This window comes from Ovis aries, chromosome 6 (genome assembly GCF_016772045.2).
Source record: "Ovis aries strain OAR_USU_Benz2616 breed Rambouillet chromosome 6, ARS-UI_Ramb_v3.0, whole genome shotgun sequence".
NCBI lineage: Eukaryota > Metazoa > Chordata > Mammalia > Artiodactyla > Bovidae > Ovis > Ovis aries.
The window spans coordinates 98,743,826-98,769,278 of NC_056059.1; the positions used below are offsets into that span (position 1 = coordinate 98,743,826).

Consider the following 25,453-nt stretch of genomic DNA (forward strand, 5'->3'; position numbering starts at 1 on the left):
GCAAATAAATGTCAGGGTTGAAAATAACACCAGTATGTACAGGTAGAGTAGGTAAAAAAAATTTTATTTACTTACTTAAATTCTCCTAAAATATAAAAACCAGAATGGTTTCCTGAATTACATCTTTTGGTAGTAAGTAAAGGTCAATGCAAAGAACAGTAAGCCCCAACTTTCTGTAACAGCTTTTATTCTTTCCCCTAAAAAGTGCCCACTTTCCTAGAGACATTCATTTAGATGAGACATATATGAGTTTTTATTGCTAAAGTGCTAAAAATCATGTAATTCCTGTGACTCTAGATGAGGATTACAACAGGAAGAAAGCATTAATTTAAATACTCCAGGTCACTGCAAATCCTAAACAGTCCCTGGTTCCTGTGACAGGAGAAGAATCTGACATGTACATACTTGAACTAAAATCTAGGCCAAAATGCTCTAAAACTTCACCCACTGGTCTGTAATTCAGTTACATACTATAAGACTTATTCAAATCTAATTATGTGGTAACAAGACCTGAAAGTGTTTTGTAAAATTTGTTTTAAAAATCCCTAGATAAACTTAATCTGCTAATTTTCTATTCTATTTTCTATATTTTTCTTTGTTTTATCTGTCTCCTTTGCTTTCCACAAGTTCCCAAGGACAATCCCTACAAAAATTATTAGTCCTATTGTTCGGTTGGAGGTGAACTTTTCCCAACAGTCCTCAGGTCTGTGGATGTCCAGAGTGTAAATCTAGGAGGAAAGAGCACACGCCATGTGAGACCTCAGCATCACAGATAAACATGTCACTATGAAGAAGATAACGTTGTAGAATTTCAAGCAATAGGAAGCCTTTAATGCACCTGAGACTATTTCCCAACGTAGAAAATGATCGACCATATCTTTCAACGGATAGCCTCTAAGCTGTCCTAAAAACCAGCTCTTGACAGGTGGAGGAACACTTGGACAGGCAACACATGCCATTTTTAGTTCTACTTAGAAAGTTCTTCCTTACACTGATTGATCTAAGATCTGCTTCCCCCAGCTCCCACCCTCCATTTTAGCCTTATCCTTTGGAGCAATGTTTCTCAACAGAAGAGCAAGTAACATTTGGGCAGGACAGCTCTCTACTGTGCAGGGCTGTCCAATGCATCAAGAGATGTTTAATGTACCTGGTGGCCCTCACTGTCTACATCTTAGCATTTTGTGTCTTATCTTGCCTTGGTCTCAATGCCAGTGGGACCCGAACATGTGAGTGATTAGTTTGCTAACCATCAATAGATGCCCACATTTAAAAAACATGGTTGTGTTGATCAGTTTGCTTTCAGAGTAATTCAACTCAAGTCACACCCTTAAGACATTGCTCAAATTTTTCTAGACATGCATCAGAAATAATTCCAAGAAAATCAGAAGGAAAAAAAATATCTAGGTTTAGGTTCATACTGTTTCTCTAAAATAATACAGCTAGCTTTTTTATATGGCATACTAGGGCAAAGAAGGGACAGTCAAATCGGTATAACCCAAGCAATTGTTTTAGGAAGTGTCTTGCTTGGTAAAACACAGAGGGCATTTTGCTTGAATGATTTTTATAATTTATGCCAAGGGAAAAAGAGGGAAAGGAAAGAAAAAGACCAAACCTGGTGAGTCAGATGGGCTCCTACAGCAGCCAGGGCAGCGTAGTAGGGCGCAGTCTGGCCACTGTTCACTCCCACCAGGCTCAGAGCCCCCAGCATGGCCGCACTGAAGCCACTGAGCCACTTCTTGGTGTCTTCACGGAACCGCAGTGCCGTGGACTTGAGCCCAATCAAAGCATCATCTTTCTTATCCTAACATTGGAAAGCAGTAAGAAATTGATTTTACTGAGACTTAATTCACATACCACAAAGTTCACCATTTTGAAGTATGTAATTCAGTGCATGCTCAGTCACGTCAATCATATCCGACTCTTGGCAACCGTATGGACTATAGCCCACCTGGCTCCCCTGTCCATGAGATTCTCCAGGAAAGAGTAATGACGTGGGTTGCCATGCCCTCCTCCAGGGCATCTTCCTGACCCAGGGATCGAACCTGCATCTCCTGCATTGGCAGGTGGGTTCTTTACCATTAGGGCCACCCAAGAAGCCTTGTGCAACCATCAGTAACATCTCATTCCAGTAGAAACTGTGTTTTAAAGACCACGTAGGGACTCCCTAGTGGTCCAGTGGTAAAGAACTTGCCTTCCAATGTAGGGCGTATGGGTTCAATCCCTGGATGGAGAACTAAGATCCCACATGCTGCACGGCAACTAAGACCATGTGCTGCAATAAGAGAGCCCGCGAGCCTCAACTAGAGAAGGCCACGTGCCGCAACAAAGACCCAGCATAACGAAAAAATAAAACCATAGAAACCACGCAGATATACCGTAAGTTGTAAAAAATGGCAGTAACTCAGAAACACAGTTGATCAAATATGAATGTGCAGGCCAACTCGAAGTTAAATGTAACTGCTAAAATGATCTTCCAGGTCTATGCATCACTGTACTTTTACAATCCTACACTGACTTTCACTAAATCAGAAATCAAACTCAAGTCTAATTCTTCACATAGCTCTTCTTTACTTCAGAGTTCTCAAACCTCAATGATTTCCTATATATTTCAATCTTGCGAAAATCAAACATGTAGAAAAATGATCACTTGCTACCTAACCACAGCCATTCAGATTTCACGTCCGGCTCAGTTTATTCCTTGCTTCTCCTGTCAAACCCTTCCTGTTTAAGTAGAGCTAGGTCTTGATGATACACTCACACGTGGCAGACTGGTCTCTTCTAGCAACTTTATTTGTAAGCATTTCTATTTATTGTTGTAATCACGGTCATGTGACATTAGAGACTGCATGCAAAGTGGGCATGGAGGGAATGTACCTCAACATAATAAAGGTCATATAAGACAAATCTACAGCAAACATACTCTATGGTGAAAATCTGAAAGCTGTCCTTCTAGGGTCAGAAAGCAGATGAGGATGTCCATTCCTGCCACTTTTATTCAACATAGTACTGGAATTCCTCGCTAGAGCAGTTGAGCAAGAAAAAGAAAGAAAAGACACCCAAATTGGAAAGGAAGAAGTAAAACAGTCACTAGTGGCAGATGACATGGTTTCATACATAGAAAACCCTAAAGACGCTGCCAAAAAACTATTAGAAATTATAAATGTGTACAGTAAAGCTGTAGGGGACCAATTCGACATACAAAAATTTGTTGTATTTCTATACACTGAGCATGCAGAAAGAGAAATTAAGAAAATAATCTCATTTACAGTCACAACAACAAAATGCCTAGGAATAAATTTAACCACGGAGGTAAAAGACCTAGAGTCTGAAAATATGAGATATTGTTAAAAGAAACAAAGACAAAAAGAAATGGAAAGTTGTTCCATGCTGATGGATTCAAAGAATTAAAATTACTAAAATATCCATACTTCCTAAAGCAATCTACAGTCAATCCAACCTCTATCGAAATACCAACAACTTTCTTCATAGAAACAGAACAAAAAAATCCTAAAATTTGTATGGGACTACGAAAGACCCTAAAAAGCCAAAGCAATCTTGAGAAAAAAGAACAAAGCTGGAGACATCATATGTCCTGATTTCAAATTATACTACAAAGCTATCATAGTCGAAATCACATGGTATTGGCAGAAAAACAGACACATATAGATCACTGGAAACAGAATTGAGAGCCCAGAAATAAGCTCACCTGTACATGGACAATTAATTTACAACAAAGGAGCAAAGAACATAAAATGGAAAAAACTTTCTTTAATAAATGGTGTTGGGAAAACTAGACAGCCACGTGCAAAAGGAATGAAACCAGACCACTATCTTATATCATACATAAAAATTAACTCAAAATGGATTCAAGATTTGAATGTAAGACCTGAAGCCATAAAACTCATAGAAGAAAACATAGGCAGTACACTCCTGACTGATGTCAGCCTTAGTAATATCTTAATGGATATATCTTCTCAGGTAAGCAAAACGAAAGCAGAAATAAATGAATAAGACTGCATCAAACTAAAAAGCTTCTGCACAGCAAAGGAAACCATCAACAAAGTGAAAGGACAAACTACCAAATGGGAGAAGATATTTGCAACTCATATATCTGGTAAGGTGTTAATATTCAAAATATATAAAGAACTCAACAAAAACAACAACAAAAAACCCTAGTTAATAAATGGGCAAAGGGTCTGAACAGACATTGCCCTGAAGAGTTTTTCTAAAGAACACATACAGACGGCCAACAGGCATATGAAAAGATGTTCAGCATCATTAATCAATAGGGAAATGCAAACCCAAACCACAAAGAGATATCACCCCATGCTTGTTAGAATGGCTATCAGAAAGACATGAATAACAAGTGTTGACAAGGTGAGGGAGAAGGAGGAGCCCTCGTGCACGGCTGGTGGGAATATAGACAGGTGCAGTCACTGTGGAAAGACAGAAGGGAGATGCCTCAAAAAGAACAGAGCAGAACTGCTGTATGGTCCAACTAGTCCACTTCTGGGCATCTACCAGAGAAAACGAAAACACTAATTCAAGAAGATACATATACACCCCAGTGTTTATCACAGCACCATATACAAGCTAAGACATGGACGCAACCTCAGTGCCCATCAACAGATGAACTGACAAAGATGTGTTATATACACACACAATGGAATACTATTTAGCCATAAAAGGATAAAATCTTGCCATTTGCAACAACATAGATGGATCCTGAGGGTATTATGCTAGATAAAATATTATATTAAATAAAAAGTCAGACAGAAAAAGACAAATACCACACAATTTCACTCACATGTGGAATATTAAAAAAATAAATGAACAAACAAAACTAAAACACACAGATACAGAGAACAGATTAGTGGTTACCAGAGGGGAAGGGGCTGTGGGCAGGGCAAAATGGATAAAGGGAGTCAACAGTATGGAGATGGGTGGAAACTAAACTTCTGGTGGTCAGTACCTTGACGTGTATACAGAAGTCAAAATACAATGCTGTACAAATGACACACATAACGTTATAAACCAATTACCTCAATTTTTTTAAAAAAGCCTAAAGAAAAAGTTTTCCTTTTAATTTGCTTCTTATTTTAAAGTTCTTACACAAAACAAAACAAAACAAAACAAAAAACAACCAACAGTTAAACCAAAGTTACAAAAAAGGATATTTTTTTACCTGATGGGCATAGATAGTATCGTATATCAGAGTCCACATAATTCCAGAAAAATAGAGAGGAAGGCAAACAGATGGATCACAGGAGCCCTTGACAGCAGACCATCCAAGTAATGCTCCCCAATTAAATGTCAACCCTACAATCAGTGAAACAGAAAGAGAAGAAAAGTCTAAATGTACTTTAGAATCCACAGGGGAGGAAGGCGGCATGTGCATGTATGAGGTGCTTCCATGTATCAGGCTCTGCGTGTGCTGCTTTCTCACGCTTCTTTCTTAAATCCTCCCAAGTGTCTGTGGTAGTTATTAGCAACACTTTACAAAACAGGAAAACAGAACCCGAAATCATAATTAAAAATTACATTGCTAACAGAGAGAATATCCCGCGATAAACAGGGGGTTTCGTGGGAAGAACATGTGTCCTACCTAGTATGACGCCTGGCACAACCAATAAATAGGAGATGCCTTAGGGTTTGCACTCAGACCTGTCTGAGTCAAACTCCTGTGTCCTTTTCTTTATTGCTGTATTTCCCCTTCAAGTTACAGAAACAAAGAGCACAGACAGAAACACGGTTCCTTACCCCCTCTCTAAGGACTGTAAACAAACATCTGCATGGCGACAACTCCTAAGTATCTCTGTGTCAGCCTAATCACTTCTCTCAGCTTCAGATCAGATACTGAGCTGCCTGCTAGACATCCAACCTGCAAGTCGCTCAGGCACGCCGACACGCATGCTCTGTGGGACCGCAGACGAGAGGCACTTCATCAGCTGACGAAGAGGGAGTCTAAGTGGAAACAGGCAACGTCAGAGGAAAAAAAAAGGGTGTCTGAGAAAAGATGTCTGGGACTCACTGCGTCTGAGGTACCTGAGGGACTTGCTCCTTCAGGATGGTGAACGTGTTTCAGTCATTTTTATTTTTCTAGCACTTAGTATGATTCCTGACACAAAGTAAAAGTTAGGGTTTCAAGAAATACTTAGAGTAAATATACTAGCTTTCTCAATACTCTTCAAGATTATTCTAGGAATAGAATAGAAAAGTTGAGGAACAGTTCTTTTTGCAATAGATTTTGACTTACGTACCTATCTTCCTCTTTCTACCAAATGTGCCGAGTGCTACGTTAGATGCAGCACCATCCATATATATACAGAATACTCTATCTCCCAGGCGTCTACAGTTTATCAACGGGGACAGAGGGCAGGCTCTCAGCGTCTTCCTGTTGAACTGCTGCTGTTGAAATGAGTCGTGCCACATGAGAGTGCTATGAGAGAGACTGGCTAAGTCTAAGGAAGCTTCACAGAGAGGGAGGAAGCTCTCACAAACTGTGCCCCTTCTTCTCAGTCCATGGCATCCTTAGGACACGTAGGCTCGAGGCAGCTCATTTTTTTCTTCATGACATACCCAGATTTTTAAGACCATTTCAGGAAATAATGATGATGACCTTAGTAAATGTCCAAGATTTTTTAGCCAGAAAAGCAGCTAATTGCCCTTATTAAAATATGACAATTTATTCCTGGTTTGGAAAATTTCACGACTGACCTGACATGTTATCTCTGTCACATTACACACATATGTGTATGATATTATATATAAAAGCATAGCTTGAGGGTATTGAAGGAGATATTTAAGTAGTTATTTCAAGCTCACCCAAGGCTAACTGAGGCCAGTATGTAATTCGTTTCATTAGCGGGTAGGTGATGACAAGAAGTAGGGATGCTGCTCCAAGAGCTATACTGAAATCAAGAAAAAAAAAAAAAATTAAAAAGATTAGTGTCACCATCTCTTAAAAATCACTAAAAGATAACAACAGTAACACTAATTAGGAAATGATTTATCTTAAATTATACCTTTTTATTTGGTAAAATTTTCTTCCTAGACCTTGATTCCTGAACTTTAATTAGTATAAAGGATGATTAGAAAATACCTAAAGTGCTATACACAGGGAGCTCAGCTCAGTGCTGTGATGACCTAGAGGGATGCAATGTGGGGTGAGGGGTGAGAGGGAGGCTCGAGAGAGGGTCTATATGTATACTTATGGCTGATTCGCATTTATGGCAGAAACTAACACTACATTATAATGCAATTATCCTCCACTCAAAAATAACTTAAAATACCTTCAGTGTTATAAACAACCAAACAAAATAAGAATAGCTAACACATATATTGCTTTCCTGTATTAGACTTCCCTGGTGGCTCAGATGGTAAAGCATCTGCCTACAATGCAGGAGACCCAGGTTCAATCCCTGGGTTGGGAAGATTCTCTGGAGAAGGAAATGGCAACCCACTCCAGTACTCTTGCCTGGAAAATCCCATGGACGGAGGAGCGTGGTAGGCTACAGTCCATGGGGTCACAAAGAGTCGGACACGACTACTACTCTAACGGCTCTACATATGGTTAAGTCATAATAATCTTCACTACAACCCTAAGAGATGGGCAGTTTCATCCTTCTTGGTTGGTTGGGTTTTTTTGGCGGGGGGCGGGGCGGGGGGCAGAGGGAAAAACTAAAGCACAAAGAGAAAGTAATTTGCCACGTGTCATAACAGCTAGTCAGCAGCGGGGCTGGACTCAGGCCTAAGGCATCTGGCCCCAGTATCCAACACGATATTCCCCATATGCTACTGCCTGTCTAAATTTCACTTTAAAACATCGAGACAGCAGGTAAACTGAGATGTCCTAACAGAGAATGGGAGTCCAAATACTCCTCCCTGTACGCACGACAAGGCATTATTTCTCTGGAGGATAAGGTCACAAAGCACCTAGGAAAGGAGGAAGACATCAGATGTTCTCAGGATGCTCACAGCTCACCCGGCATTACCCCTCCAGGAATAACCTTTCAAAGTGTTACCACTCGACTGATAAGATACCACTAGACATCAGGATAAGATATGCAGTAAGTCTAGTCTCCATATGCTTATTCGCTGAGCTCCTCCTCTTTTCTGTGGATAAGGTCACAAAGCACCTAGGAAAGGAGGAAGACATCAGATGTTCTCAGGATGCTCACAGCTCACCTGGCATTACCCCTCCAGGAATAACCTTTCAAAGTGTTATCACTCGACTGATGAGATACCACTAGACTATCAGGATAAGATATGCAGTAAGTCTAGTCTCCACATGCTTATTCGCTGAGCTCCTCCTCTTTTCTGTGGATAAGGTCACAAAGCACCTAGGAAAGGAGGAAGACATCAGATGTTCTCAGGATGCTCACAGCTCACCTGGCATTACCCCTCCAGGAATAACCTTTCAAAGTGTTATCACTCGACTGATGAGATACCACTAGACTATCAGGATAAGATATGCAGTAAGTCTAGTCTCCACATGCTTATTCGCTGAGATCCTCCTCTTTTCTGTCTTATTGAAGCACTATGTAGTAAGCAGCCATCTGATACACAAAAGTTTAATTCTGTCTGCGTTTAAGAGGTTCACAAATGAGTCCTTTTTCTTCTGTCGCTGATTAGGAATACGACTCTGGGAAAGACCTTTTTTTTGCAAAGTGAGTACAATCATTCCTGCCTCTCCTGCCCCTACCACTTCAGAGACACTACGTGGATAGGAAAAATTACACAAATGGGTTTACACACACACTCCCATGCATGCACCTAGAAAACCTAGGAAAGTGCCTTGAGTCCTTGAGGGAACACACAGCGCAAGTCCTGGAGGTGGTGTGAGCGAGTGAGTGAGTGACGTCGCTCAGCCGTGTCCGACTCTTTGCGACCCCATGGACTGTAGCCTGCCACACTCCTCCATCCATGGGATTTTCCAGGCAAGAGTACTGGAGTGGGTTGCCATTTCCTTCTCCAGAGAATCTTCCTGACCCAGGGACTGAACCCCAGTCTTCTGCATTGTAGGCAGATGCTTTACTGTCTAAGTTACTAGGGAAGGATAAATGAAATTGCTGCTCTCATCATTCCTTTGGCTGAAAGCATTCCTGACTTTATACAACATGCGGTGATTTACTTAGATTGTTAACTTTACAGATGTTTGATTAGGTACTAAACAACTTTGTGATTCAGGTATTTTGATTCTATCTTATATCTACTTCTGTACCAAATGAGAGATCTTATGCATGATTATGAAAAACACATTTACTGTACCTGTAGTAATTCAGACACAGAAGAATGCCCAGGGCCAAGGTCAGCTGTCCCCCAAGAAAAACAAAGGACTGAAACGTTGAAATGTCTCCAGCAGCTATTGGGCGACTTGCTGTTCTTGTAACCTTAACACATAAAACAGATCCCTTAGCGTTGAGAAATAGCTCAATTATTTACTTAAACATTGACTCAAGAGACTGGCCCATGGTACCCACTAACACAGATACATGAATAAAAAGTGAACACTGGAAGTACTGCCAAGAATCAAAGTTCCTATTTAAAACAGCTTTGAAAAGAACTAAAAAGTCCCACCATTCACTCCTCTTTCTGTCGCCCATCCCCATCTACAAACAAAACAAAGCAACTTCCCAATCTAACTAGCTACCCAGCTTAGCAAGTATATGCTCAATTTCTAGAGAGCAATGAGGGACAAAATTAACGGGACTGTCAGGAAGGGAAAGTGCAGAGCAAGTCAGATAAGGGTGCTATCATGTGAGTATGGGGAGCACTACAACAGATGTCAGCTATGAAGAAAGAAGACAGATTATGTGAGTCTGAAAGTGGGAATGGGGCTTCCATGGTGGTCCAGAGGCTAAGACTTCAAATTTCCAATGCAGGGAGCCAGGGTTTGAAACCTTGTGATTATTCTAAACTCAACCACAAATAAACAGCATAACCAAAATTTTCAGCACTGCTGGAAGTTGAGAACTCAGGGTCTGGTATCAGAGAGCCTAGCATTTGAATCCAATTCCATCACTTATTGGCTCTGTGAATTCTGGCAAATTACTTGACCTCCCACAGGTTTAGGTTGCTGCTGCTGCTGCTAAGTCACTTCAGTCGTGTCTGACTCTGTGTGACCCCATAGATGGCAGCCCACCAGGCTCTTCTGTCCCTGGGATTCTCCAGGCAAGAACACTGGAGTGGGTTGCCATTTCCTTCTCCAATGCATGAAAGTGAAAAGTGAAAGGGAAGTCGCTCAGTTGTGTCCAACTCTTAGCAACCCCATGGACTGCAGCCCACCAGGCTCCTCTGTCCATGGGGTTTTCCAGGCAAGAGTACTGGAGTGGGGTGCCATTGCCTTCTCCAAGGTTTAGGTTACTTACTTACTAAAGGAAAAAGGGAAAGAGAGGGAGAGGTAATAATAGTACCTACTTCACAGTGCAATGTCTGATGCCATAAATATTTACTATAATTAATATATTTTGTATGACTTATATCAAGGGTTCAGCAAACTATGGCCTGTGAGCCAAATTCAGCCTTCTGTTTTTATATGGCACTATGAGGTCCAACCAGTCCATTCTGAAGGAGATCAGCCCTGGGATTTCTTTGGAAGGAATGATGCTAAAGCTGAAACTCCAGTACTTTGGCCACCTCATGCGAAGAGTTGACTCACTGGAAAAGACTCTGATGCTGGGAGGGATTGGGGGCAGGAGGAGAAGGGGACGACAGAGGATGAGATGGCTGGATGGCATCACTGACTCGGTGGACATGAGTCTGAGTGAACTCCGGGAGTTGGTGATGGGCAGGGAGGCCTGGCGTGCTGCGATTCATGGGGTCGCAAAGAGTCGGACACGACTGAGCGACTGAGCTGAACTGAACTGATGAGCTAAGAATGGCTTTTACTTTTTTTGGTGATTGAAAGTAAATCAGAGAAAGAGTAAAGTATTGTGCCACATGCAAGCAGGCTGAAATTCAAATTTCAGTATCCATAAATAAAGTTTTATTGAATCAGTGAGATGCCCATTTCCTTACATACTGTATGTGTCTGCTTCCATGCTGCAACAGAATGCAGCAGTTACAACAAAGACTACATGGCCCACAAAGCTAAAATATTTACTGTCTGGCCCTTTAGAGAAAAGTTGTGCTGACCAGATTTAGAGCATGCCTCACTGTGCAATGAAACAGTTTGTCAGAAACTGTAATGATTCATCTTGGTCAGTGCCAGAACTGGATATTTTATCCTCGATTTGTAGTTTTAAGTAATAATAATATTTATGTTCTTATATTTGACTTAGGATATTATGCTTATTCCTGCCAGTATTTGAGTGTTACAGTAGACTACTTAATCTAAGAGTTATATACACATCACATTGTTGAGTCCTTATAACGACCGTTTTTAGCCACTTGAAGTTCTTGCCACTTCTAAGTTTTGGGAAACTGAGACAGAGAGGCTCAGGAACTCCCCAAGGTCACAGACATGAAGGCAGCACAGTCAGTCCAGTCCCACCAAGCACGGTACTAGTCACAAGATTACACTGCCCCTTCAGGACAAGGGAAACTGCCTGGCTAAACGTGAGAGCTGAAAATAAAGCACCCATCAAAACACTAAAAATGATGTAACATGATAATCAAAAAACATATTCTATGTGGTTTTTATGGAACTAGAATGCTCACAGCTGACAAAACCAAATCATTAACACCTGCGCACTGAGATTTTGGGACATAATGTTTATCACATGACTAGCAGACTACATCCATTCTGAAGGAGATCAACCCTGGGATTTCTTTGGAAGGAATGATGCTAAAGCTGAAACTCTAGTACTTTGGCCACCTCATGCGAAGAGTTGACTCATTGGAAAAGACTCTGATGCTGGGAAGGACTGGGGGCAGGAGAAGAAGGGGATGACCGAGGATGAGATGGCTGGATGGAATCACTGACTCGATGGACATGAGTCTGAGTGAACTCCGGGAGTTGGTGATGGACAGGGAGGCCTGGTGTGCTGCGATTCATGGGATCGCAAGGAGTCGGACACGACTGAGCGACTGAACTGAACTGAACTGAGCAGACTACATACCTTATCAACAAAACAAATTTGGTCCATATAACCTGATAGCAATTCACTTATCATTTAATGTATCAGCAATTTACTTAGTCATCCACTATATTAACCAAATGGAGAAGGAAATGGCAACCCACTGCAGTATTCTTGACTGGAGAACTCCATGGACAGAGGGGCCTGGTGAGCTACAGCCTATGGGGTCACAAAGGGTCGGACACGACTGAGCAACACACACACACACATATTAAACAAAACCTTCAGCCATAAACATATACTTACGGGGATACAGCCTTTAAGAAACTGTAAGGTAAGCATTACAATTTGACCAAGCTTTTCAACCCACTCCCTCAAAGAGATGCTCACAACATTTTAAAATTCATGTTAGCAAAACCAGAGCTATAAAACACTCACTTAAGTGCGCTGCTGTATGTCAACACAGACTCTGGATTCTTCTAATCAGTGAAAAAGGCATGGGGGAGATGTAAGATATCTAATCAGTTCCCTTTTATCTAGGGAGAAAAAAATTTACTTAAGAGAAAACTAAAATGGCTCTATTTTGTTAATTTTAGAAGTAGAAAAAGTTGGTCGGTTTGATTATGTTATTTTAAAGTTAATTATGTTATTTTTTAATTAAACTTTTAGAGATAATTTGTGGATTAATATGCAATTAAAAAAAAATCTCTGTATTTTAAGAAATATAGAAACCCTTTGTATCCATTATCCAGTTTCCTCTAAGGGGAATATTCTGTAAAGCTTTACAACATCACAATCAGGAAACTGACACCAAGCTGCTCTAAATGTGTTCAATAATTATTCTGAAGGGATATACACTAGTATACCCTTGTTCATATGGTTATACAGAATGAAAAATCTACCAGGAAGTGCAACCTCCCAAATTAAGAAAGTATGCATCGCTTGGCATGGATCAAGGCATCCCAACTGGGTCAGTGAGACATAGAGATGCCTTTACTGTGGATCAAGTGACTCTCTGCTACTGTCCTACCCTCCAGCCACACACACAAACCCACAGTTGCAACCATAAAGCATCACAGACTTTAGCTCACAGCCATGCCTCTGGATTCCCTCTACCTAGAGTGGCCTTCACCTTCCAGCCCAGCCTTTATTTTTGGCATCTTACTCTGTCATAGTTTGAAAGTCACCTTACCCTACCTGAAAAAGTCTCTCTAACCCCGTCCATGATGCTAAGGTAAGGTAGGTGGTCTTCAGTAAGTTTCTTTATGGACACTATCTCTTGATAGCTAACAGTACTAAACTGAAGTCAGCAATGTTATCTTTCATCCATGCAATCCCAGAATCCGTCACTGTGTCTCATTCACAATAGGTATTTGATAAATGTTTTTGTATTAAAAAATATACTAATGTGAACTAAAAATCTAGATAGCATATTAAACCTAGATAGCATATTCAAAAGCAGAGACATTACTTTGCCAACAAAGGTCCATCTAGTCAAGGCTATGGTTTTCCTGTGGTCATGTATGCAGAGAGTTGGACTGTGAAGAAAGCTGAGTGCCAAAGAATTGATGCTTTTGAACTGTGGTGTTGGAGAAGACTCTTGAGAGTCCCTTGGACTGCAAGGAGATCCAACCAGTCCATTCTAAAGGAGATCAGCCCTGGATGTTCTTTGGAAGGACTGATGCTAAAGCTGAAACTCCAATACTTTGGCCACTTCATGCGAAGAGCTGACTCACTGGAAAAGACTCTGATGCTGGGAGGGATTGGGGGCAGGAGGAGAAGGGGACGACAGAGGATGAGATGGCTGGATGGCATCACTGACTCGATGGACGTGAGTCTGAGTGAACTCCAGGAGTTGGTGATGGACAGGGAGGCCTGGGGTGCTGCAATTCATGGGGTCACAAAGAGTCGGACACAACTGAGCGACTGAACTGAACTAAACATCATTATAGGTATGCTTTACTTAAGGAAAACTCAGACTTATAGGAAAGACAAACCCCAGAAGATTATTCACTTTATGTGTTATATGATTATTTACTTTACATAATTCATCCTGGATTTCTTACAAATTGAATATTTATTTGATTATTTACTCAAGCATTTAATGAGCTTGTACTTGTTATAGTATGGCTGCTGGAATAAAAGCAAACAAAATGGACCTTTCCCTTGGGAAAATAAATATAATGTATCAAGTTTTAAATGAAGTTTTCTCTTGGGGCTTGGGGAAGGCAGATAAGGAACACTGGCATTTTCTATCCTTTCTATTTTTTGTATTGAGTGTTTCAGAGTAAGCATGTATTGCTTTTTCTAAGGAGGAAAAAAAGATGAAATTATGTTTTGCAAATGCTAGTAGGGCTGCCTTGGTTCATTTAAATTAAGGTTTGATTTACACAAGAATGGTTATGGTCCCAAAAGTTCTCAAAGGAAGGGCTGACAGTTCTTTCAGGCACCCCCAGGTTCAGGATGGAATTTTCACTTTCACTTCCAATATCCTTACTCTGGCCTTCCAAGTTTGAATTTATGTTGTAAAAAGGAAGTGCACACGGCCCCCGCAGCTGCTCCTGGGTTAAGAAAGGTAGCTCTCTGCACTTTACAACACCAGCTATTCAGAGGATACCGGCACTTGTTATTTCAGTGAGGACACTAAGTGATCCTGTCCCTTTGTGTGGCATTCAAAAGGCAGGCCACGGTCTTACTCTGCAGAACTGAGAGGAGTCCCTGTGCCTTTCTGGGATGAATCTACCTTTTTATCATAGTCCTGGTCCCACATGTCGTTAATAGTACAGCCGGCTCCACGCATCAGAACGGCTCCAGTGCCAAACAGAGATAACATGTACCAATCTGGGAGACAGCCTGGGTCTGCTGCCAGACCGATGCTCCAAGTACATGGCAGATACAGCAGCCAGGTTCCTGAGCAAAAATAAAGAGACAAAACAGGGTACAGAGTCAAGTCAGTTAACTGCTTTCGTTCGCTTGAACGCTGCAGCCAAAAGAAGTAAGGAACACAAAGGCAAAACCACACGACAAAACTGGGAAAATAAACTTGAAACTCATGTCACGGAGGGCTATTCTCCCTAACGTGTAGGGTTCCCAGAAACTGGAGAGACATCAACAGCCCAACTGAAAAAAAAGGACAAAAAACATAATGGAAAATGCAAACGGCTTTTATACCAATGAAAAGATACTCAACCTGATAAACACACATCAAAACTACATTGAGATAATATTTTTTCACCTATCAGGTTGACAAAAACCAAAGTCTGACATACTCTGGGGATTTGGATACTCATGTATTTCTGATGAGGTCACCAACGATTCTATGGAGGACAGCTGAGAATTTTTACTATATATGTGTGTGTATGTGTATATATAGGCACATGCACATACATACTACACAAATATATACATTCGAATGTATGTTCATAAACTATGCCAGGAAGCACTCATTAGAAACTGATAATAACAATTGCTTTCAGGGAAGAGAACTGGTACGGAAAAAGCAGCGGAAGACTTAGTTTTCACTTTACATACACCCTTGTACCTTCTGAATCGTGTCATATGCATTATTATATGTGTGGATTACCTGCTCAAAAAAGTGAATAAAACTATTTATTGTTGTTAATACAATATACTAAAATGACTTGGGGAGAGAGGAATTAACCTACTTTTTTTAAATAAAATATTTTGCTAGAACAAGACGTGCACAAATATGAGTAGTTCTGGTACCCAGCTCCTAAACTAGATGAAATTAAGCTAAAACCAAGGAGACTACAGGGATGGATATTTCACACATCAACTTTAGTAGATATCCAATTTTCAAAAGAATAGATATCCAATTTTCAAAAGAAAATCTTTCAATGATTGTTTGGATATAGCACCTATTAGATAAGTTCTAACAATAAACTGTGGAAAATTCTGAAAGAGATGGGAATACCAGACCACCTGACCTGCCTCTTGAGAAACCTACATGCAAGTCAGGAAGCAACAGTTAGAATTGGACATGGAACAACAGACTGGTTCCAAATAGGAAAAGGAGTACGTCAAGGCTGTATACTGTCAGCCTGTTTATTTAACTTCTATGTAGAGTACATCATGAGAAACGTTGGGCTGGAAGAAGCACAAGCTGGAATCAAGATTGCCGGGAAAAATATAAATAAGCTCAGATATGCAGATGACACCACCCTTATGGCAGAAAGTGAAGAGGAACTAAAAAGCCTCTTGATGAAAGTAAAAGAGGAGAGTGAAAAAGTTGGCTTAAAGCTCAACATTCAGAAAACAAAGATCATGGCATCTGGTCCCATCACTTCATGGCAAATAGATGGGGAAACAGTGGAAACAGTGTCAGACTTTATTTTTTGGGGCTCCAAAATCACTGTAGATGGTGACTGCAGCCATGAAATTAAAAGACACTTACTCCTTGGAAGAAAAGTTATGACCAACCTAGACAGCATATTCAAAAGCAGAGACATTACTTTGCCGACTAATGTCCGTCTAGTTAAGGCTATGGTTTTCCAGTGGTCATGTATGGATGTGAGAGTTGGACTGGGAAGAATGCTGAGCGCTGAAGAATTGATGCTTTTGAACTGTGGTGTTGGAGAAGACCCTTGAGAGTCCCTTGGACTGCAAGGAGATCCAATCAGTCCATTCTAAAGGAGATCAACCCTGGGATTTCTTTGGAAGGAATGATGCTAAAGCTGAAACTCCAGTACTTTGGCCACCTCATGCGAAGAGTTGACTCACTGGAAAAACTCTGATGCTGGGAGGGATTGGGGGCAGCAGGAGAAGGGGACGACAGAGGATGAGATGGCATCACTGACTTTATGGACGTGAGTCTGAGTGAACTCTGGGAGTTGGTGATGGACAGGGAGGCCTGGCGTGCTGCAATTCACGGGGTGGCAAAGAGTCGGACTCGACTGAGCGACTGAACTGAACTGAATTGAAGCTTTCCTTTCCTACTAAGAAATATAAGAGTACAACACCCACCCCTCCCTCCTCCCCAATCCCTCAAATGTGTCCCTCTGGCATGACGATTAATTTAGGCTGATTATCTTTAAGAAACAGAAGATTGAGGAAGTTTTCTTGTTATAGAATAGTGCTATCATCAGATAACTGCCAAAAACATGGGCTAGGTGTGCTGTAGGAAACTTGGTAGGACCTGGAGACCAGAGATAACTGTTTATTAAACATCTGCTTTTCTATCTCCAGTGAATTATCTTCCTCCCCACCCCTTTGAGGTTCCAAACCACTACCTACAATATCCTGCCATGTCTTTAGCTAAAGATGGTATTTATGATGAGGATATTTTGACCATTTTGGTGAGTTGCTCAGTCTTCTTGAGTCTCTCTCCTGCATTCATACAATGAAACTTTTGTTTGATTATCTCCTATTAATGTGTCTCATGTCAACTTAATTCTTAGACTTAGGAGGGTGGAGGGTAATTTCTTCCTCCTCAAAAAGTGAAACAGGACATGTGGCTAAAGAAATCAGATACTGCACAAAAATGGTCAGATGACAAAGTCCTTAGGCTCATGTTTAAGCCTCATTAAATTCAAGCTTTATTCATCTGCAAATATTTATAAAGCACATCTTTGTACTAGAGATGTTCCAGGAATTGTGAATACAATGGTGACTAAGAGAGAGATGGTTTCTCCCTTCCTACAGCTTGTAAATCAAAAGGGAGAAACCCAGTTAAGCAAACAATAACAATAAAATAGACCAATTCAACAACAGGGCAAGTACAGGATCCTACAAAGGCATAAGACAGTGCCACCCAAGTTAACTGGGGACGGAGCAGGGAAAAATCAGGAAAGCTTTTCCAAAAGGGGTATAAACACACACTGCAGAAAAGGCAAGGCAAGGAGAGGCTAAGACACAGGAAGGACCAATCTAGAGCTGAATTTAGGTTGTCCTGGATAGACTCACATTCAGTGTGTCCCATCTCAAACAGTAACAACAATAACGTTCGGTAAACATTTGTGGAGTGTCAGGCAGTGCTCCTGATGCTCTCTCCATACAGACTCATTTAATTGTCAAAGACACCCTTATAAAGCAGGCACTGTTATTACTCCCATTTTACAGATGAGGAAACAGATGCACAGAGAGGTTAAGTAATACACAGTGGGTTTCAGAACTTCCTTTTCCCTGCACCTACCAGTAGAGTTCAGAGGGACAGGAGTGGCTAGCTGAACCTGTTCTGTTCACAGGCATTTTCCTGATGCAATAAGAACTGAAGGTTTCACTTAAAGAAGAATTCTGAAGACAAAGATAGCATTTCATGTTGGTGTCAAGATTTCCTTGGCCGTAAGTCTGTGTTATAGGTTCTGCATGCACTGATGGGAAGCTGTAGGGTACTCCTATAGATGAGGAAGGTTTCTGTAATGAAGGTTCTAGTGTCTGCTCCTACCAAGTTATACCAGACACTCAAGTATATTAAATTTGAACGTTCAGTCTTTCTTATCTAGAAAAGAGGGGAAAGAACACCTACCTCTTAGAGTTGTTACGACAATGCTAATGACAGTGATAATGGAAAACAATTAAAATTCAGTGTTTACCTGCGACAGGTGCTGTCATCTAATACTTTTGATTCTCACAATGAACGTATGCGGTAGGATATTATATTTACTTAACAAACACAGAAACTGAAGCACTGAGAAAGTAATTTGCCTAAAGCCACACAGACAAACCTAGCCAAACCTGAAAGAGTCAGTCGCTCAGTCGTGTCTGACTCTCTGAGACTCCATGGACTGTAGCCCACCAGGCTCCTCTGTCCATGAAAATTCTCCAGGCAAGAATATCAGAGTGGGTTGCCATTCCCTTCTCCAGGGGAATCTTTCCGACCCAGGGATTGAACCCAGGTCTCCTGCACTGCAAGCAGACTCCTTACCTTCTGACTCTTCGCGACCCCATGGACTGTGGCCCACCAGGCTCCTCCATCCATGGGATTTTCCAGGATTAGAGTATTGGAGTGGGGTGCCATCGCCTTCTAGGCAGCACATTAAAAAGTAGAGACAACACTTGCTGACATAGGTCCCTAGAGTCAAAGCTATGGTTTTTCCAGTAGTCATTTACGGGTGTGAGAGTTGGACCATAAAGAAGGCGAGCGCTGAAGAACTGAAGCTTTCAAACTGTGACGTTGGAGAAGACTCTTGAGAGTCTCTTGGACTACGAGGATATCAAACCAGCCAATCTTAAAGGAAATCAACCTTGAATATTCATTGGAAGGACTGATGCTGAAGCTGAAGCTCCAATGCTTTGGCCACCTGATGCGAAGAGCCAACTCACTGGAAAAGACTCTGATGCTGGGAGAGATTAAAGGCAAAAGGAGAAGGGGGCGGCAGAGGATGAGATGGTTAGATAGCATCACGAACTCAATGGACATGAATTTGAGAAAATTCTGGCAGATAGTGAAGGAGAGGGGAGTCTGGTGAGCTGCAGTCCATGGGGTCACAAACAGTCCAACACAACTTAGTGACTGAACAACATAGATAAAACATGGCAGAATTCAACGTGGCTGGAATTCAAATCCAGGCAGTTTGCCTCCAGACTATCACTCTGGATATCTAAATCTCTATATAACCATGAATTCCTTCTTTTTCTTTTGCCCTCCTGATACTCAGCAACATGTCTTTGTCTTCCCTATGACACTTTTGCGACTGACTATCAACATGATATTTTCATTCTGTTCTCTCCCATGAAGAAAGGTAGTGAGAATACAAATAGGTTTTAGAAAGATATATTCATTACATAAAAAGTAAAAACTCTCTGCACAACAATGTGAATTTACCTAGTTCCATTGAACTATACAGTTAAATATGGTTAAAATAGTATGATTTATGTTATGTGACTTTTACCACAATAAAATTTTTTTTTTTTTAAAGAAAAGGTAAAGACTCTCTGGAAAACTACAGATAAATTGAGCAAGCATTCTGAAAGGTGATGAGTGGACCAGGAGCTTGTATAAACCGAGTCTAAGATTCATGTGCTAATAGGTACTATCTTCAAGACACCACCAACAGCCATAAACACAGTAAAACCAGTTACACCAATTTAGTGGAAAGAGCGCCACCTGCTGCGACTTCCTGAAATAATGTAGTCTGTGACATGGTTGTAGGAAGTTGTAATCCTTTCCGAAAAACAGTGAAACCCACTTTTTAACAATAGCAAACTTCAGCAAATTAAAACATCACACATAGGGGCTTCCCTGGTGGCTCAATGGTAAAGAATCCTCCTACTAATGTAGGAGACATGGGTTCGATCCCTAATCCAGGAAGATCTCACGTGCCACAGAGCAACTAAGCCTGTGCACCACAACTACTGACCCTCGAGAACGCCCATTACTGAGCCCACGTGCCGCAACGACTGAAGTCCGTGGGCCTACAGTCTGTGCTCTGCAACAAGAGAAGCCACCACAGTGAGAAGCCCCTGCACCACACCTAGAGAGTGGCCCCTGCTCACTGCAACTAGAGAAAAACCCACGCAGCAACCAAGACCCAGCACGGTCAAAAATAAGTAAAATTATAAAACCATACACATAATACCCACAAAAGAAGAATTTAAGCAAAGAAAAATCAAATCTGGAATTCTACTACTGTCAAGTTATCATTCCTGGCATACAGTAGGGGCTCAAAACGATGCTTGCTGAATGAATTATAATAGTACTGAGAGTGCCCAGGTGGGGCTAGTGGTAAGAACCTGCCTGCCAATGCAGGAGACGAAAGAGACCTGGGTTCAACCCCTGAGTCAGGAAGATCCCCTGCAGGAGGGCATGGCAACCCACTCCAGTATTCTTGCCTGGAGAATCCCATGGACAGAGGAGCCTGGCGGGCTACAGTCTACAAGTTTGAAAAGGCAGACACGACTGAAGCGACTTAGCACACGGCACAGTACTGAGACTGTTAATAGGTTGTCTGAAAAGTCCTACAGTCATCTTATTTAGAACCAAAGCAAGCAGGCAGGTATCCTCCTAACATACTTAATACTACTTACCCAGTCTTCTCCAATTCCAATTTCTCAAGTAATGGCTAACATTCTCATGCATTTATTATGTTAAGCACTGTTCTGAGGACTTGACACTTATTAAATTCTCATGACAACTTTAGAAAGTCAGTATTCCTAGTATCCTCATTTTATAGATGAGACATGAAGGCCCAGAGGGGTAAAGTAACTTACCAGAGGTCTCTCAAGTGAGCAGAGTGAAGATTCAAAAAAGTCTGGCTCTAGAGTTTTACTCATATATAAACTCTTTACAGTCTCTTATTATGTGGTCGAGCCTCTAAAAGAGAAGCCAGAGATTTATGGAAATGGGACTTAGAGCAGTTGCTGATATTAGAAGCCCATAAGCCTACACTACGTACGGCTCTGTGACACATATCACAATAGAATAACGCTTAGGCTTCAGGTTAGAATTAGGCTTAAAATTTTATGCCTATCAACTTGAATCTGGCCCCAAATGCCATGGGTCATGACGACAGGACTGTGCCTACCATTTAATTGACTTTTTCACTTTAACTGCTGATTGCTATAAATTCTTAGTGCTCTGATCTCAAATTGGTAGTGCATAAATTTAGAATACCAAAAACAAGGCCTAATTTGGGGGTCTTAGCTGAGCAAAGGTGGAGGGACTATATCTAGGCATTTGAATGTATTTACCATCCACTGCTTAAAAAAAAAAAAAAAGAAAAAGTTGGCTTAAAGCTCAACATTCAGAAAACTAAGATCATGGCATCCTGCTTCATCACTTCATAGCAAATAGATGGGGAAACAGTGGAAACAGTGGCTGATTTTATTTTTCTGGGCTCCAAGATCACTGCAGATGGTAAGTGCAGCCATGAAATTAAAAGACGCTTACTCCTTGGAAGGAAAGTTATGACCAACCTAGACAGCATATTAAAAAGCAGAGACATTACTTTGCTAACACAGGTCCGTCTAGTCAAGGCTATGGTTTTTCCAGTGGTCATGTATGGATGTGAGAGTTGGACTATAAAGAAAGATGGGCACTGAAGAATTAATGCTTTTGAACTGTGGTGTTGGAGAAGACTCTTGAGAGTCCCTTGGACTGCAAGGAGATCCAACCAGGCCATCCTAAAGGAGATCAGTCCTGGGTGTCCATTGGAAGGACTGATGTTGAACTGAAACTCCAATACTTTGGCCACCTGATGTGAAGAGCTGACTCATTGGAAAAGACCCTGATGCTGGGAAAGATTGAGGGCAGGAGGAGAAGGGGACGACAGAGGATGAGATGGTTGGATGGCATCACTGACTCAATGGACATAGGTTTGGGTGGATTGCAGGAGTTGGTGATGGACAGGGAGGCCTGGCGTGCTGCGGTTCATGGGGTCACAAAGAGTTGGACACGACTGAGCGATTGAACTGAACTGAACCATCCACTGCAATGGTACATGCCGTGAAGCGAAAGTGAAAGTCGCTCAGTTGTGTCTACCTCTTTGCGACCCCATAGACTAAATAGTCCATGGAATTCTCCCAGCCAGAATACTGGAGTGGGTAGCCCTTCCCTTCTCCAGGGGATCTTCCCAATCCAAGGATCAAACCCAGGTCCCCACATTGCAGCTGGATTCTTTACCAAAGATTCTTTACCAAGCCCAAAATGCACTTGAATCAACCCAAAACCATGTCAGTCCCCCACAACCCCCAACATTGGGAAAAACTGTCTTTCTTGAAACCAGTCCCTGATGCCAAAAACGCTGGGGACCACTGCTCTGAGGTACACTTTCTTCTCAACTTTTTTCCAGCAATGAACATTCACAATAATTACTCTTTTCCCACTGTACTTACTATCTGTATCACTTATATTTGATCCCATAGTTTCCCAACTCACCCAATACTTTGTTACTTTTTTTTTAACCAGACTGGGAGTTCTCTGAAAGGACAAAGTGGCCACAGCTCTTTCTATCCCTAAGGCTAGACGATGTAGTAGGACTTCAGTCTTTCAATATTACTGCCAGGGTCTTCTAGACACTAGAAATAAAAGTCCCATATAAGTGGAGTTTATGCTGTATTGGAAAAGTGTATCAACCAATAAACGCATAAGGCTAGCAGCGAAGGTTATGAAGAAAAATGAGAGGTAAAGAGAGACTGCAGTGAAAGGTGAGTATGTTACACAGAAAAGTCAAGGAAATCCTCCCTTAGGAGGCGACCGTGAGCTGATAAGTAGTAGACAAGTACAATGCCTGCAGCATTCGAATGGATTAAATCTTTGTGCTACAAACAGTGCAGGGCAAAGAGCTAAGAAACTCAGCATCATCCGGTCTGCTCTCCAGAGAGCCTAGGTTTCCTCTGCATTCGCTTTGGGGGCCTTGCAGCATTATGGGAAAGATGAAACATAATGAATGTGGAAATGCTTGCACACTGTGCTACTGCTAAGTCGCTTCAGCCGTGTCCGACTCTGTGTGACCCCATAGACGGCAGCCCACCAGGCTCCCCCGTCCCTGGGATTCTCACTCCAATGCATGAAAGTGAAAAGTGAAAGTGAAGTCGCTCAGTCGTGTCCGACTCTTCGCGACCCCATGGACTGCAGCCTACCAGGCTCCTCCGTCCATGGGATTTTCCAGGCAAGAGTACTGGAGTGGGGTGCCATCGCCTTCTCCGCTTACACACTGTAAATCTGCGCAAATGCAGGGATGCGGGCACGGAATTTCCGCTCGATTCACAACTTGCAAACACGGTCTGTGGGATGAGCGGAGTTTCTGCCCCGCTCAGGATTCAGGGAGCGGGTGACAGCCGGCCGGGCACTTCGGAGATTGCCCTGTTCGGGTTTCTCGAGGGTAAGGAGCACCTAGAGGCCAAGCCGCGGCTTTCGGGCTTCATTTCCAGCCCCCGGACCGCCGCGTCGGTCCGCACTCACCTATGGGCTTGTCCAACCGCATGAGGCGCAGGTAGGGCTGCAGAGGGCGGGGCGCCGAGTTCACGACCGCGGCTGCCGACAGGCTCAGCGGACGCCCGCGCGGCCCCCGCCCGGCCGAGGGCTGCCAGTTCGCCGCGTGGAGCCCGCGGGCCGCGTGCACCAGGGCCAGGGAGCGGCCGCGCGCGCCCCACAGCCATGCCTGCGTCCCAGCCCGCAGGCCCTGCACGAGTCTCGCGCCGCCAGCGCCCAGCATGGCGCTCGGGAGAGCCTGGACCCGCAGGGGCCTGACGTCATTCACGAGCGTCAGGTCAGCGGCAGGCTGCGGGGTGACGTAAGCGGGATGACGGTCCGCGCCGGTCCGGCTACATGGCCCAGCGGCCTGATCCTTTCGAGTAACGTGAAATGAAAAGTGTCGCGGTCACCTAGCGCTGTGAAGGAGTTCCTCAGAGGAAGGAATTCCTGGTATCAAAATACGTAGCAGTTGTTATAGGGAAAAGTAAAATAAAATAAAACCACCTGAGAAAAACCTACGGAAGCCCAATACTGGTTTGCAGTAGAAACTGTTTCCTTTTTAAAGCTAAAAGATCACCAAACGGCCAAAAGCCAAGAAGGTAAACTAAAGCCATATTCAGGGTTAAGGGACGTTCACTGCACAAATGAAAACCTTAAATTTGATAGTCAATTCAGAGTTCGCATAACCCAGAGGCAGCGAGTGTGTGGGCTCCTGTGAGCTTGCAGCTGGAACATCTGGTCTGAGCACTTCATTCTAGTCAACTCCTGGGTGGCCCTCTGTGCCAGGCCCCTTGACAGGCACTTTACATGTATTATCCCATTTAATCATTACTGAGTGACTGTGGGCAAGTCTTGCGTTTGAATTTTAGTGTTCCAGGGAATTAGGTTAGTCTTTAAGTGCCTATCTTTAAAACCCCGATCAGTAATTCAGTGATATCTTGAGTCTCCAGTGGTGGTGGTCAAGGAAGTAGTCCTTAATAAATTTAGGAAACTAGTTCACACTAGTTCAGTAACTCCAGACGCTTGCTCAGACTCATGTCCATCCAATCGGTGATGCCATCCAACCATCTCATCCTCTGTCTTCCCCTTCTCCTCCTTCCAGCTTTATGGGGAAGAAGAAACAATGAATGTGGAAGGGCTTCCATACTGAACACTCTGTTTAGTTGTAGACAGTGGGATCCAGGCACTGGGAAATGTTATTCTATATTTGTAAAGGAAAAGACACATTCTCCTGTACCTATCTATTCTCAACTACAGCACTATATGACTTGTGACACCAGACGTGTGGATTTCCCACACATCAAATGCTTCTGCAACACTCAAGTGTCCTGAAATTTCACTCAATCCTGGCGCTATCTAGCTGGAGTTTGCATCAGCTCCCACAGGTTTTAGGCTGAGTCCTGTAAGATTGTTGATAGTCCCCTTTCAGTGAAAGTGGCTCAGTTGTGTCTGACTCTTTGGGACCCCATGGACTGTAGCCCACCAGGCTCCTCCTTCCATGAAATTCTCTAGGGAAGAATACTGGAGTGGGTTGCCATTTCCTTCTCCAGGGGATATTCCC

At 42.4% G+C, this 25,453-nt stretch overlaps 1 protein-coding gene and 1 non-coding gene across 2 annotated transcripts; one reads left to right on the forward strand and one right to left on the reverse strand.

The window, feature by feature from the left end:
• Positions 1-47: 47 nt before the first annotated feature.
• COQ2 (coenzyme Q2, polyprenyltransferase) lies at positions 48-24,150 on the reverse strand. The gene is made up of 7 exons (XM_015096604.3): positions 23,881-24,150; positions 14,764-14,930; positions 9,271-9,392; positions 6,826-6,911; positions 5,186-5,319; positions 1,613-1,801; positions 48-728 (listed from the first exon to the last, which is right to left on the reverse strand). Exons 1-7 carry the CDS (start codon positions 24,131-24,133, stop codon positions 564-566), a joined length of 1,116 nt encoding a protein of 371 aa, XP_014952090.2. The 5' UTR covers positions 24,134-24,150; the 3' UTR covers positions 48-563.
• On the forward strand, positions 7,362-7,433 carry TRNAC-ACA (transfer RNA cysteine (anticodon ACA)). Its single transcript has one exon. It is a non-coding gene; the product is annotated as a tRNA-Cys (tRNA).
• Positions 24,151-25,453: the final 1,303 nt, after the last annotated feature.